The sequence below is a fragment of the Ictalurus furcatus genome, chromosome 4 (assembly GCF_023375685.1).
Source record: "Ictalurus furcatus strain D&B chromosome 4, Billie_1.0, whole genome shotgun sequence".
In the NCBI taxonomy this organism is placed as follows: domain Eukaryota; kingdom Metazoa; phylum Chordata; class Actinopteri; order Siluriformes; family Ictaluridae; genus Ictalurus; species Ictalurus furcatus.
The window spans coordinates 5,487,970-5,501,881 of NC_071258.1; the positions used below are offsets into that span (position 1 = coordinate 5,487,970).

The 13,912-nt window shown below is 40.6% G+C and overlaps 1 protein-coding gene across 1 annotated transcript; it reads right to left on the minus strand.

Moving 5' to 3' along the window:
- Window positions 1-340: 340 nt before the first annotated feature.
- Window positions 341-11,796, minus strand: dusp8b (dual specificity phosphatase 8b). The gene is made up of 5 exons (XM_053622633.1): window positions 11,437-11,796; window positions 3,829-3,995; window positions 2,725-2,884; window positions 2,343-2,466; window positions 341-2,058 (listed from the first exon to the last, which is right to left on the minus strand). The coding sequence occupies exons 1-5, from the start codon at window positions 11,543-11,545 to the stop codon at window positions 1,080-1,082; spliced, it is 1,539 nt and encodes a 512-aa protein (XP_053478608.1). The 5' UTR covers window positions 11,546-11,796; the 3' UTR covers window positions 341-1,079.
- Between the last annotated feature and the right edge of the window lie 2,116 nt (window positions 11,797-13,912).

The window sequence follows — 13,912 nt, forward strand, 5'->3', positions numbered from 1 at the left end:
TTTACATCCTCTGCAATTCTCATACAGTCTGGTGGATGGGGCATTTCAGAAAATGCTTGTATGTACTATTCTGTACTATACTATGCTAACACAAACTGATGTAAAAGCTACTATACTAAGAAGAGCTGTTACTGAAAATGAAGTGATCAACATAACCTAATTTGTTACATATTATATATTGTTCATGTTCATTTGTAATTCTTTGCTCCAGACATTGGGCCTTGGTTAAAAATCAAGATATGTAAAATCAATAGTAAAATCAATAGATGTGCAGTTTTATTTTCTTTCTTTTTTTTTTTCCTTTTTGTTTTTTCCCCAAAATCAAACAGAGACAAAGGTGAAGTGTTCAAATATTATATTATTGCTCATTACCAGAATGAAACAGATACAATAAGTTAAAACAACAATGCATGAAACATTAAATACTCCATTGAAATTGATGTAATTTTTTTTTGTTATATATATATACATATGCAAATACTTCTGGATACACATAAAGCTTTGTACTGCTAGGATGCAGCTTGTCTGTCTGTAGGTAGCGAGTCATTTCTGAGCATGCCCAGTGCACAGTAGTACAGCTGAGAGTTCATCACCGCTCAACACATGCGGTCTACTTTCACAAACTAATATTAAATCACAGAGGCAGTTGGTAACACCACTGAAAATATTAACCGTCATTTTTCAACGTAGCATAAATGTTATACAGCAAATATTTTTCCCCAACCTTGTTCTCGGTCATAATAGATCCAGCACTATGTAAATAGCCTGTTCATTTGCATTTTTAATAACCATGCTGTAACATAAGTATGGTTTACAGTATGTCATCCATCATTTCTATCATAACAACAGGGTGAGCTCAGGCCTTCAAGTCTACTGTCCTTTGGAGAACATAATGCATGGGCTAATGTGTGCATGCAAGTATGCATGCAACATGTCTTTTCTGAGATTCACCTCCAAACATTGAGCTCTCTCAGTACAGAGTTTTGCAAATAAATCTCTGTAATAAATTATCTGTCCTCTTTCTCCGTCTCTTAAACAAGAGAGGCTTTAAGATGGCCAATGTAAGTTCAGGCTCTCTGTCATAACACCTTAATGACCTCCATACTGCCTGAAAAGCTAGACTGCTTCCCAAGCTTTCCTAAGTCCTCACTGCTTCTTGTAGTGCTTATGCTCTCCTCAAACTCCATCTGGCAGCTTCTCCGTTTGAACTGTGTCTCCACTTGCATCACACTGGCACCGGGAGCACTTCCAAACCTCACAGAGCTCCCAGAACCCGCCCCTGAAGAGTCCAGATCTGAATTGAAGAACCACGGGTGGTCTTCAGTGGGTGTGCCAGGCGTCGTGGCTTGAGTCACACCTCTGTGCTTGGTCCAAACGGAAGATGTAGTCAGGGGCAAGCTGAGGAATGAAGACGATTTGACATTGGCATTACGAACAGGATCTTGAACAACTGGAACTTGCCGATTCAGGTTGAGGTTGAGAGACAGAGTTGTGGTCGATAACCTCTCAAAGGTGCCACTGTCTTTCTGTGTAGATTCTCTTACTGATGATCGCCACAACTCTTGCTTGGGGCTCCTTGGGGTTTCTTGGGATGGAGAATACGAGCACATTTTGCCGGTGCCTTTTGGACTGTCAAGTTTGAAAAGCTTGGGCATGGTTTCTGAGTCTGATTGCAAGGCATTTGGGGGGGTTCGGAGATGCTGGTTTGATGAGTAGACAGATTTGATGTCGAGCTGGAAGGAACATTTGAGCTGGTTGTTGTGGAGAATTTGGTCTGCGGAGAGATGAAGGCTGCTTAGGTCTTTTCGTAGTGAGGTAGGTGAGGGTGGCTTGACATTTAATATCATAGTTTCCTGCATTCTTTGATGGGAGTGGCTTTTCTCTTTGCTCTTTTCTACAGTCTCTATGTTGACCTCTGGGACCTCAGGATGGTGAGTTGTTGACCTCAGAGGGTTGCAGGTTAAGGTCATCTTGAGCTTTAAGTCTCGCTCAAACTCCAGGAGTTGCCCAAGGAAATTGAAGTTAGGAGATATCGAGGGCCGACGATCTTTCACAAACCTAGGGGAAGTAAAGAAAACATGATTTGTTGCTTTTATTTCCTTCAAGTTAGTGGTTCCTAATCATGACTCCTCAAGATCCCTTTCACCATGTTTGCTTAGTGTGTTCATCTGCTTGAAAATGCCTGGTCCATAATTTCTGATGTCAATATTTCTGTTATACATATTTAAGGGTTATGCGTCCAAAATTTTAGCAAATCTTGTCAGGTTTTGGTCTGTCATTTGCTGTGTAAACACTAAATAAACATGAAGCATGGCGCAACTAGCATAACCAGACTTATTTACCTGTAGGCATCATCCGATGACAACCCCATTGTTTTCATGATGTAAGCAATGGCAATGGTTGCAGATCGAGAAATTCCAGCCAGACAGTGGACGATGACTCTACAGTTTGACACTTTGGCTTTGTCTGGACAAGAAAGGAAATAGAAGGACAAGGAAAAGCGGTCAGAACCAGAAATGCTACTACAGCACTAGGTTTATGATTTCAGACCAGCTCAAGTGCTGACATCAGCCAGACCTCCTATAAAGTCCTACCATAATCCTAACCTTTGGTCATTACTCTAAGCAGAAATGTTGAGCTATTCTGGGTTGACTCAGTCAAGCTTGAACCTCTGTGTGGCATCAGCAAGCCATGTGGTAATATTCTGGGGGAGAATATTCTTACCAATGAATTCATTGGTTTTCTCCAGCCAGGGCAGCAGCTTTTCACAGTAGCTGTCGTTGACGGGAATGCGCAGGAAGTGGTTCTCACTGATGAAGTCTGGCTTTGGACATGTGTTGCTGGCATTCAGGACGTAACCGATCCCATTCTGCGCCATCAGTTCCTGTTTAAACAACCAGATCTAGACATCAGTTCTACATAACGGCATATTTCCTGAGGGGGAAAAAATGCTAGACTGAATGGAAAATCTGATCTGGGAAGATTATCTTGGATCCTACAAATGTCCCTTATCTCTTTCACTGTATGATATGATACACAATGATGGAATGCCAAGACAAAATACTTTGCTAGAGATGTCAGCTAAAAATGCTTGTTTTGATGGTTGATGGTATTTCCTTTCACTGCAAGTCAAATTCATGCTCAGAATAACAGAATATTCACAATGCATAAATGATTTACTGATGAGCAACAATGCCCTCAAGCTTAAACACCAATATATCAAATATGTCTTTGATATTTAAGATTTAGTTCAGAGATCTGCAAATAAAACAGCTTTAAATGGAAGTCGAGGTATCACAACAAAAGGCGACTACACAACTTGTTAGATAAGCCATTCATAGGTTTATTTGTGTGTGTGTGTGTGTGTGTGTGTGTGTGTGTGTGTGTGTGAATGGATGTTAAATCAGGGTTTATTGCAGTATTTACCATTAGTCTGCATATTTCTGGGGCAATTGGAGAAGACGTTTTGAGGATGCACAGTATCTAATTTCTAGTCAGTTGACTATATTGACTTTGATTTTTGTTTGCGCTAGCTTACTTGATGCAGTGTAGTAGTGTATTATATTTAGAAACTGCCAAAAAAAAAAAAAGAACAGGAAATAGAAAGAAATAATGTAAGAAGAAAAACAGTTGGCAGGCATTCATGGGTACAGTGAAGCGCCTCATTGGAGGAGTATGAGGTGGTACAATGTAAAAATTTGTTCATTTTTCCTTTTGTGTTGTTTTGATGGGACTGCCTTCTAATAATAGGGATGCTATGATGCTAGGCAATGCATGATGAGCTAAAATCTGTTACTGCTTGCTAATCGAGTAGTGTCCACATCTTACCTTATTAAGGACATCTTTCTGTGAGCCCAAGTAGAGGTGAGGCAGTATTCGAGTCGGGCCCAGGTTTGATACAGGTAGGCACGGCTGAGACAGACTGAGGGGAAGATAAGGTGGCGGCTTACTCTCACAGACATCCGGGAAGCATGAAGAGAAGGCTGCGAAGCCTCCTAAAAAGAGATATAAAGAGAGAAAACGTGGTTAGAACAACATTATCCATTAACATGATTATAAAATCCAGTATGCAACTTGGGTACATGTATTGGTAGGCCAAAGTAGACGCTGTATTATTGTTGTACAGTAACAATGAAGGGGCTTTCCTAACATCCGAACACATAAAATCAAACGAGAGCTCAACATCGGCTCCATGCACACAGCCGAGCTTCCGCATCCTGCCAGTCCAAGGGGACGCTAAGTAGACTAACAGACGCAGAGTTAGAGAACATGAACCTCCATGGAGAATGAAAGACTACATTCTTTTTAGTCATCTTGGCTCGTGGACCAAATGTCAATTGTCAAATGTCAACATCTGAGCTTTAGCAATAATTCAAAATAACTCCATAGTCAGCAGTAGATTGTACTTTGAGAAATGACACCAGCATTTCTTTCACAGTGTAGAGGAGGAATGAGAAATCTGGTGGGAATGGTGAAATTGGAAGTCTGGCCCTTTAAGAGACCAAATATGGTGTCAGTGTCTGGTTCTCCGTTCTCTTGCTCTCTTGCTTCCTGCATGATCTCATCTCCTCTTAGAGTCCAGCGTCACACTGTGGGAATGAAGTGGACCACGAGAACAAACCACCCAACCATGGGCCAAGGGCATGCTCCCTAACACACACACATACACACATAGAAACTATTTTATTCACTCAAACGCACATGCGTCCAAACTAGTCGGATCTTTATCTCAAAACGATCAAGTTAACAACGTTAAATACACCAAATACAAATGGCCATGTGTGGACTGCACTCTGACACCAATGATCCGCCTAGAGCCAGTCAATTTCACAACCTACATTGGTGTATTTTTGGATCTTGCAGCACTAATAAAGCCTGTTCGGCCTCCACGCTTTCTTAAGCGATGCATTACATCATATCTAAACACGGCACCAAATTAGCCCTGAGCTAATGTGCACGTTCAAATTTCCAATGTCCTTATTTAGTGTGTAAGGAAACAAGGAAGATAAGTGGATGAAAAGAAGAAGATGTTAGCATAACTGTTGATTTATCAATGGTGTTTTGGAATCTTGCAAAATCTGGAAAGCGTTCGCTGAATTTCCAAGTAAGGCTGGCGAGCGGCAGCTGTGACATCATCGTTTCAGGTTAAGAGCTTCAGCCTGTCTCTCGATCATTCATCTCACACTTGCAGACATATGTACAAGCACAAACACACACTCACGCCAAACAAGCCCACACAGATAGACTCTTATGAGTACAGCTGGGTGGGAAGGTGTTTAAACAGTGACTGGATAATGAAACAAAGGCAGAAAAGAATGAGATAGATTGAAACAGTAGGACAAGCAGGCAATTAAGCATGAAAGAAAAGATGAGCTCATGTGTATGAGGTAAGGTTTAGTAAGCAGATACATGTGACTGGGGGAGAAAACGAGAACAAGCTGAAGCCTGACATCGTGCCTCAGAGTTTCATTCACCGCTTTTTTTTTTTTTTTTTTAGCAATTCAACATACACATTAGCTGTTACGCACTTTTTTTTTTACCTAATCAAGGGGCTATGTTTCACATGACATCACTCAGCAAGGCCATCCTGAAATCTAGATAATGAGCGAGTTAGAGCACAGAGACCCATTTCACTATGCGTAATCAGCCTCATGGATGTGACTCACGAATGCCATCATGACAGGTCCTGTCACAGAGTGCCTGAGTGTTACGCAAACCTCAGTCACCACACACAAAGCTGCTCACTCTTCAGCTACAGGTTCGCAAGCTGCTGCGAAAAACCTCAAGGTGGTGTAAAGGTGAAAAGTGTGTTTGAAAAAGTACTGTCCTTTGATAATGGAAGCACGTTTTCCAAGAATCCAGACGAAAAAAAAAAAAAAACGTGTGCACTATTGCACTAGAAGGTCATGAGTTTAAAGAAATAAACATGTCAATATATTGCAATGGAATTGAGTTATATTGGCATTTGATTGGTTTAATTCAAAAACAAAAATTTTCTTCTTGTTTTTTTTTCCAGAGGCCAAAATTTTTAAATTTTTGCCTGTTTTGGAGGTGCAGCATTGAATTTTATTTGTGATAAGTATTTTTTTCCCCTAGCCTACTACATTTAAATATTATAATTTTATTGTTGTAGTTGTATACTGTGTTTTACTATCAAAAAAGCTTTCATTGTGCCGTCTGTTTTATCTCTGTACCAATGTTATTTTGGAGAAGTGTGAATTGTTTGCCCACCAGGGGGCTCAAACCCCTCTCCTTTCCCATCACAATGCTCCCAGCAGCTAAACACAGGGTCATGATACTCTATACACAGAAACCCATCAGTGTCCTGACTAATCTTATAAAAGACTTGTGGCTATAAAATGATTCATTTGTTTAGACGGATTGGAAATCTCCGATATGTATGGAACGCCAGTGTACCGGCTTCATCTTCATCTAGTCCCTTGTTTGTAATTGTCATCTATTAGTGATATTTTAATTCAATTGATGCAATTTCTGCATAAAAATGTGCATTGGATGTGTTGAAGGTTCAGACCACTTCGTGTATTATTATTATTATTATTATTATTATTATTATTATTATTATTATTAATGTTATTATTAGTAGACATGTCTTTCCCAATTTTACCACTATTCTAACTGAGCAAACAAGTTGACAAGCTAAAAATTAACACATTACTTTTATTTGGTACAGCTTATTTTAAAACTGCTTTTCATTTTTGTTGTTGTTTTTGTTGCTGTTGTTGTTTTTCTACTTAACTGCAAGTGAAAGTGCTGATTGGCTACCTAATTTGGAAAACAACTAGCAACAGACCACAGTGGTTGGTGAGCTAGAAAGTGTGTGAATGCATCTGTGGAGGTGTTTGAGTTATCTAGATCATTTCAAATGTCGAGTGCAGGTAGGTGGGGGCAGGCATGGTGGATTAGTGGTTAGCACGTTTGCCTAACACCTCCAGGGTTTGGGTTTTGAATCCTGTCTCCGCCCTTCGTGCACAGAGCTTGCATGCTCGCTCCATGCTTCAGGGTTTCCTCTAGGTACTCTGGTTTCCTCCCTGAGTGTTGTAGGCTGATTAGCATTTCCAAATTGTCCGTAGTATATGAAGTGTGCACTTGTGCCCTTTGATGTGTCCCCTGCCCTGAGTTCCCGAGGCTCCCCCACGACTCTTTGTAGGATAAATGGTATCGAAAATAGATGGATTTAGAAGTAGGTCAGGGTCCATCCATCCATCCATCCATCTTCTATACCGCTTTATCCTTTTCAGGGTCACGGGGAAACCTGGAGCCTATCCCAGGGAGCATCGGGCACAAGGCGGGGTACACCGTGGACAGGGTGTAGGTCAGGGTTTATGGTGTAATCATAAAAATGGGCTTCATCAGTTCTTAGTAAAGGGAATCTGTAATGCTCCTCTCATGGACAAGTGTGAAACATCTTCACTAGTCACCTTGGCATACCTGCTCTAGCAGACAGGATGCCTGGAAGGAAGTGTATAAATTGAGGTAAGGTGCAAGAGTCTTGACCCATTATTCCAGCTGTATGTCTGGCCCTTTAAAAGCTCAGTTCAAGGCCTGTGTGTTTCTGACTATTAAAAGCAACTGCCAAGCAGTATGACATCATTGCTCAAGACATGGGTGGCCTGTCTCTGAGTTGCTGTGCACAACACACACACACACACACACACACACACACACACACACACACACACACACACACACACTCACTAACTAATTGCACCAGACCAATTTTGGCTAATACCTGGTTTTACCATTGCAGGACTAGCCTGCTAGCTTTACGTTATGATTTCTCAGGACTCGAGACTCACCGACTGAGAGAGATACAGACAGAGAGCAGAAATAAACTTTAACTTAATTAGATTAGACCCAGCTGTAAACTGTAGATGCCAGCGCATAAAAGAACAGCGCAACAGAAGGAGAAAAACTTCCCCAGCTTGCCTTAAATGCAGTTTAGACAATATTCCACAAGATAATGCATCATCATTTGCAAGTAATCAAGAGCCGCTGCTTTTTCCTTGACATGCTTCCAGAGATACATTTCGTCCCATTTGTGGTGTGTGAGCACCCACTTAGAAACCTCTGAACACATGATCGGAGCTATTTATCTTGGCTGGAAGTGTGTCACATTTGATCAGCCAGTGGCATTCGTGGAGTTGCTGCAGGTGTGCCCTCCTTTATCAACTCTAATTTTATACACCGGTTTACATGTTTTACAGCCAGACTTTGACCTAGTTTTTACTCAACACTTCTGTCACATTTAGTTTGCATCTTGTTATTGTTTACATTAGATTCAGTATACTTTGATATTAGACTTCAAAATTATGTTATCATCTATTTATTATGAATTTAGAGTAATTATTGAATTGGGAGCATCAAGAATGCTACTGTTGCTGTTAATACCATTATCTCTGACATTTTATATGCGGATACTTTGACATTTTCTTATTCAAGACAATGACAGTATAGTCTTTTGGTATTAAAAAAAGCACATTGCAAATGAAATTATTATTATTATTATTATTATTATTATTATTATTATTATTATTATTATTATTATTGTTGTTGTTGTTGTTGTTGTTATTGTTATTTTTTCTGCTCATGCTGCTAGTACAAGAAATAGTATAATAATAATAATAATAATAATAATAATAATAATAATAATAATAATAATAAGTATATGTGTATGTATATGCATATAAAGTACTATTAAATACCCTATATATAATATTAAAAACATACAATTTTACCTAAAAACATTGTATGTGAAAAACAGTGATATATAATTTAATGTATATATATATATATATATATATATATATATATATATATATATATATATATATATATATATATATAGTTTTTAATTAATTATTTTTTATTTACAATGCTTTTCAGGTCAAATGAGCACACATTTAATTATACATTACCTTTTGATGTTTTCATATGTCTAAAGACTTAATGTGGAGTTTATGTCTGATACACATAAAAAAAAGAAATAAAATAACAATAAAAAAAAGACTTATTCATATGCTATTCTAACCTCAAGCAAACTCGAGGTCGGGGGCATTAAAGGGGTAAGAGGGTGTCCATAGATACGGAAATGGAAATCTACAGTATCTCATGCACTTGCCCTTCTCGTCCTGACTTTGGCGTGTGTGTGTGTGTGTGTGTGTGTTTGTGTGTGTGTGGTGTTGCAGGGGGTTGGGAGGGGAGTGAGTTGGGGGGGTGTTGTGTTAAATACAGAGCAGTAGTATTTACGTCTTTGCTTAGCAGCTAGTGTGCACGCTTACAACAACCCTGAGCTAAATATGTTCATGGTTGTGGGGGTGACATGCCAACTCAGGCAAGTAAAGACACATTCGCAACCGATAGAATGACACCAGGATAGTTGTGCCATGTCAGGAATCACCAGCCTTCCACTATGTCACGGTTTCTAATTAACTACTGCTTTCGTTCATTAATTCATGTCCTTATCGATGTCGTGTATAGACTGAAGAAAGAGAAGACAAAAACACTAACGGCGCAAACACACCATGGCAGAACCTGAGTTCTGTCCGAACCTTTACACCAGCATTTGAGACGGCACTAGTACACTTTAAACACTATTTCTGTGACCAATCACCTGAATTAGCTGTGCATTTGTGCCATGGCTGCTGGCATTTAATCCAAATAATGGTCTTATTATGGTCAAAGAAGCAGAGCGTAGGTTATTATGTGACATTTAGAGTCCAGACAGCTAATGTGAGCAGATTCTGTATGTGGAGATAAGGGGTATATACACACTGGATTAAGGCTGTGCTAGCTTAGCGTCAGTATTAGCAGGGTAATCCCTCTTGTACACTTGTTAGAGTGAAGAGAGACTAAGAGGCTTTTGCACTCTCATTCAAGTGGGAGTGAATGTGATACATAGACACAAACCACTTTTTTTAGAGAGAGAGTTAGATGTCCGTTGTTTAGTATTATACTGTGTGTGTGTGTGTGTGTGTGTGTGTGTGTGTGCATGATCTGAGACACTAATGAGATTACACATGTACAATCTTTGCAGATTGCAAAAGTACACATCAAGGATTAATTGAGTGGCAACAAAACCACACTAGCTGCTATTTCACTCACTCACTCGCTCAATAAGCCCACTGACTCATCCACTCACTTGCTCACTTGCATACTATCTCCCTTTCTTCCTTATTCACCCATCACTCACTCACTCACTCACTTTAATTTCCTCACTCACTCACTCACTTTAACTTCCTCACTCACTCACTCACTCACTCATTCACTTTAACTTCCTCACTCACTCACTCACTCACTCACTTTAACTTCCTCACTCACTCACTCACTCACTTTAATTTCCTCACTCACTCACTCACTCACTTTAATTTCCTCACTCACTCACTCACTCACTCACTTTAATTTCCTCACTCACTCACTCACTCACTTTAATTTCCTCACTCACTCACTCACTCACTCACTCACTTTAATTTCCTCACTCACTCACTCACTCACTTTAATTTCCTCACTCACTCACTCACTCACTCACTCACTTTAATTTCCTCACTCACTCACTCACCCACTTTAACTTCCTGACTCACTCACTTTAACTTCCTCACTCACTCACTCACTCATTCACCTACTCACTCACTTTAACTTCCTCACTCACTCACTCACTCACTTTAACTTCCTCACTCACTCACTCACTTTAACTTCCTCACTCACTCAATCACTCACTTTAACTTCCTCACTCACTCACTCACTCACTTTAACTTCCTCACTCACTCACTCACTCACTCACTCACTTTAACTTCCTCACTCACTCACTCACTCACTTTAACTTCCTCACTCACTCACTCACTCACTCACTCTAACTTCCTCACTCACTCACTCATTCACTCACTTTAACTTCCTCACTCACTCACTCATTCACTTTAACTTCCTCACTCACTCACTCACTCACTCACTTGCTCAGTTTACTGTAACTTCCTCACTAACTCCCTTATTCACTCACTCACTTTAACTTCCTCACCAACTCCCTTACTCATGCACTCACTCACTCACTCACTCACTTTAACTTCCTCATCAACTTCCTTGTCCACTCATTCACTCACTCACTAGCTCACTCGCTCACGCATTAACTTCCTCACCTACTTCCTTATTCACTCACTCATTAACTTCCTCACTCACTTCCTTACTCACTCACTCATGCACTCACTCATTAACTCCAATTTCCATATTCAATCGCTTGCTCACACATTCACTTCCTCACTCACTTCCTTATTCATTCACTCACCCACTTGCACAGTTTGCTTGTCAATCACCCGATCACTCACTCACTCACTCACTCAGTCACTCGCTCACTCACTCCTTCATTCCATCACACGCTCCTTGCCTCACCTCCTCATTCCCTCTCTCTCGCCCCGTGCTCTCACCCACCTCGGAGGTCGCGCCCGTCTTTGATGCGCCGCACTCGCATTTTCAGCTTCATCTCGCTCTCGTGCATGTCTGTCCACAGCGGGGGAGCGATCACCACGTCCACCGGCATCCAGCCACCGAGCTGCACGGCAGTGCACTCACTTCCACTCAGCACTAAGGAACCTAAACCTCTGATGGACCTTCTCTCAGTCCACTAAGGTGCAGGTTAAACCTTGATGTTTAGGAGTTCTCCGGCTGAAGATGGAAGAGTGTGTGTTCAGTAGCTGTGTGATGGAGCTGCACTGCTCACTATCTGTTCCAAACTGAGTTGAACTGAAAGTGTGCTCCGTCTATTGTTGAACCTCCTCCCTCCCTCTCTCTTTCTCTCTCTCTCGCACTCTCTCTCTATCCATCCGTCCCTCCCACCCCCTCTCTCTCTCTCTCTCTCTTGCTCTCTCTCTCTCTTGCTCTCTGAATGAGCTCACAGGCTGTGTGCTCCACTGAGACCAGTGTTCAGTAATAGCTCATGTGTAAGGCATGTAACCACATTCCTTACTCACCACACAAATATGCGGCTGCTGCTGCACTCACAGGCTAAAGGGATCCTACGCTGGACAGACGGCTGTGTTTGGGTGTGTGTTTGTGTGTGTTTGTAGAAGGACAGGGTGTAGCTGTTCTACGGGATCAACAAAGGAGCTGGGCTATGTGTGTGTCTGCTTGTGTTGTGTATTGTGTGTGTGTGTGTGTATGTGTGTTGTGCGTGACACGCTTCGCTGCTGCAGAAATCCAGGTCTACTTATATAATTAGTGCGCTTACTGCATGCTCCAACTGACTGTGGTTGGGACAGAATCTCTGGCATAACTCACTCATACAAGTACACAACATGGCTTTTGGTCAGCCTTAGATGAGTGTACAAAACGTTATCAATTAACTCATTTTTATTGGAAAAATCTTGATCTAATCTAATCTAATCTAATATGTTTTTGGGCTTGGAGTACTAAAATCAACCCTCCACCCAAAAACATGGTTATATTGAAATACTTGTGATGTGCTTAGTGATTCTGGGGCTAATTTTTCTGCTTGGTGCTGTAGATTCATTACTCCTGTGTGAAGGTAGAAGCGCTGAGCCTCTCTGATGTCACAAAGTGATGTTTCTAGCGCAGTTATAATGGCTTTTAATAGGAGGGGGAAAAAAATTCCCCTCTCTCAAATGTAAGCGATAAGAGCTTCTTTTATGACTTACGATTTTTTCCCAGCAAAGTGCAACATTATGCAATGAAATTTAACATAGAATTAGTGGAGATATATGGATTCGAGGTACCAGAATGCAATGCATCTACTGGACGTTTACGATGCAGTTGCTTGCCTAGTCAAAAATCTATTCGATGGCAAGCGTGATTGGCAAGCGCATCGGCAGTAGTAGCATGATGAGGAGGTGAGAGAGCTGGACAGACTAAAGGACTAAAGCGCTGCTGCATCACTCGCTTTAAGTAGAGATGAAGCAAGGGCTAAATCGAAAAAAAAAATATTCCCTTAGTACTGTATATTTTTTAAACTTTGGAACATTTCATGACCCTGTCCAGGGTGTACCCCGCCTTGTGCCTGATGTTCCCTGGGATTGGCTCCAGGTTCCCCAGCGACCCTGATGAAGGAGTAAGCGGTAGAAGATTGATGGATGGACGGATGGAACATTTCATGTTAAAATTGTAATGCAGACTATCCTTCTGAATGACGGTGCTATGCTTTAGAACTTTAATTCTCTATAAACTCCTTTATGAGACAACAGAAGTTACATGAATATTATGAATAACATGATTTATACCACGCCCCAGTTGAATTCTCAAATCTGATTGGCCAGAAGGTAGTCAAGAAGACAGTACATCCGGTCTTAACGTGAACGCCAGATAAATATTAATGTGCTTTTTCCTAATACGTTATCGTTTCTATAGTAACAGCAAATTTACAGGGACTTGTATGGCTGATGCAACACGTACTGTAATCTAAGACTAATGATAAACATTTTAGAAAAAAAAAAAGTATTGTTGCTTAACAAAGCGACCTTAATAAAGGAGACATTTATTTAACATTTATGGAAGGAGTCACGGGTGTCAGCCCTTTGTAACAGTCACGGTGCTTAGCTGGGGAAAGTCGTAGGAGGAGTTTGAGTTTATGGTTTCTCTACAAAAATGCTAAGCTGGGATTTTTTTTTGAGAGAAAAAAAGAGAGCGAGAGAGCGAGAGGGCGAGAGAGAGGGGGGGGGGGTATTTTTGTCTTATTATCGTCAAAAGAGAATGAAAGAAAGGCTGTTTACAAAGGTTATGATGTAAGTGATAACAGGAGCAAAGTCGTTTATCTACATTATAAAGGGATAAAAGGTCAAAAGAGTCATTCTTTAATAAATAGAAATGGTAATCATTGGGAAATTGCTGTGGTATAAGATAAATAAAACACGCCGGAATGTGTGGTTGTAGGAAAATAATCAACTTCAGGGTGGAA

Coding starts and splice junctions, on each gene's coding strand:
- dusp8b (XM_053622633.1), bottom strand. CDS start 11,545: ATGCCGGTGGACGTGGTGATCGCTCCCCCGCTGTGGACAGACATGCAC. Junction 2,885..3,828: donor AGAAAGATGTCCTTAATAAG/GTAAGATGTGGA, acceptor TTGTTTAAACAG/GAACTGATGGCGCAGAATGG. Junction 2,059..2,342: donor TCATCGGATGATGCCTACAG/GTAAATAAGTCT, acceptor TACTTCCCCTAG/GTTTGTGAAAGATCGTCGGC.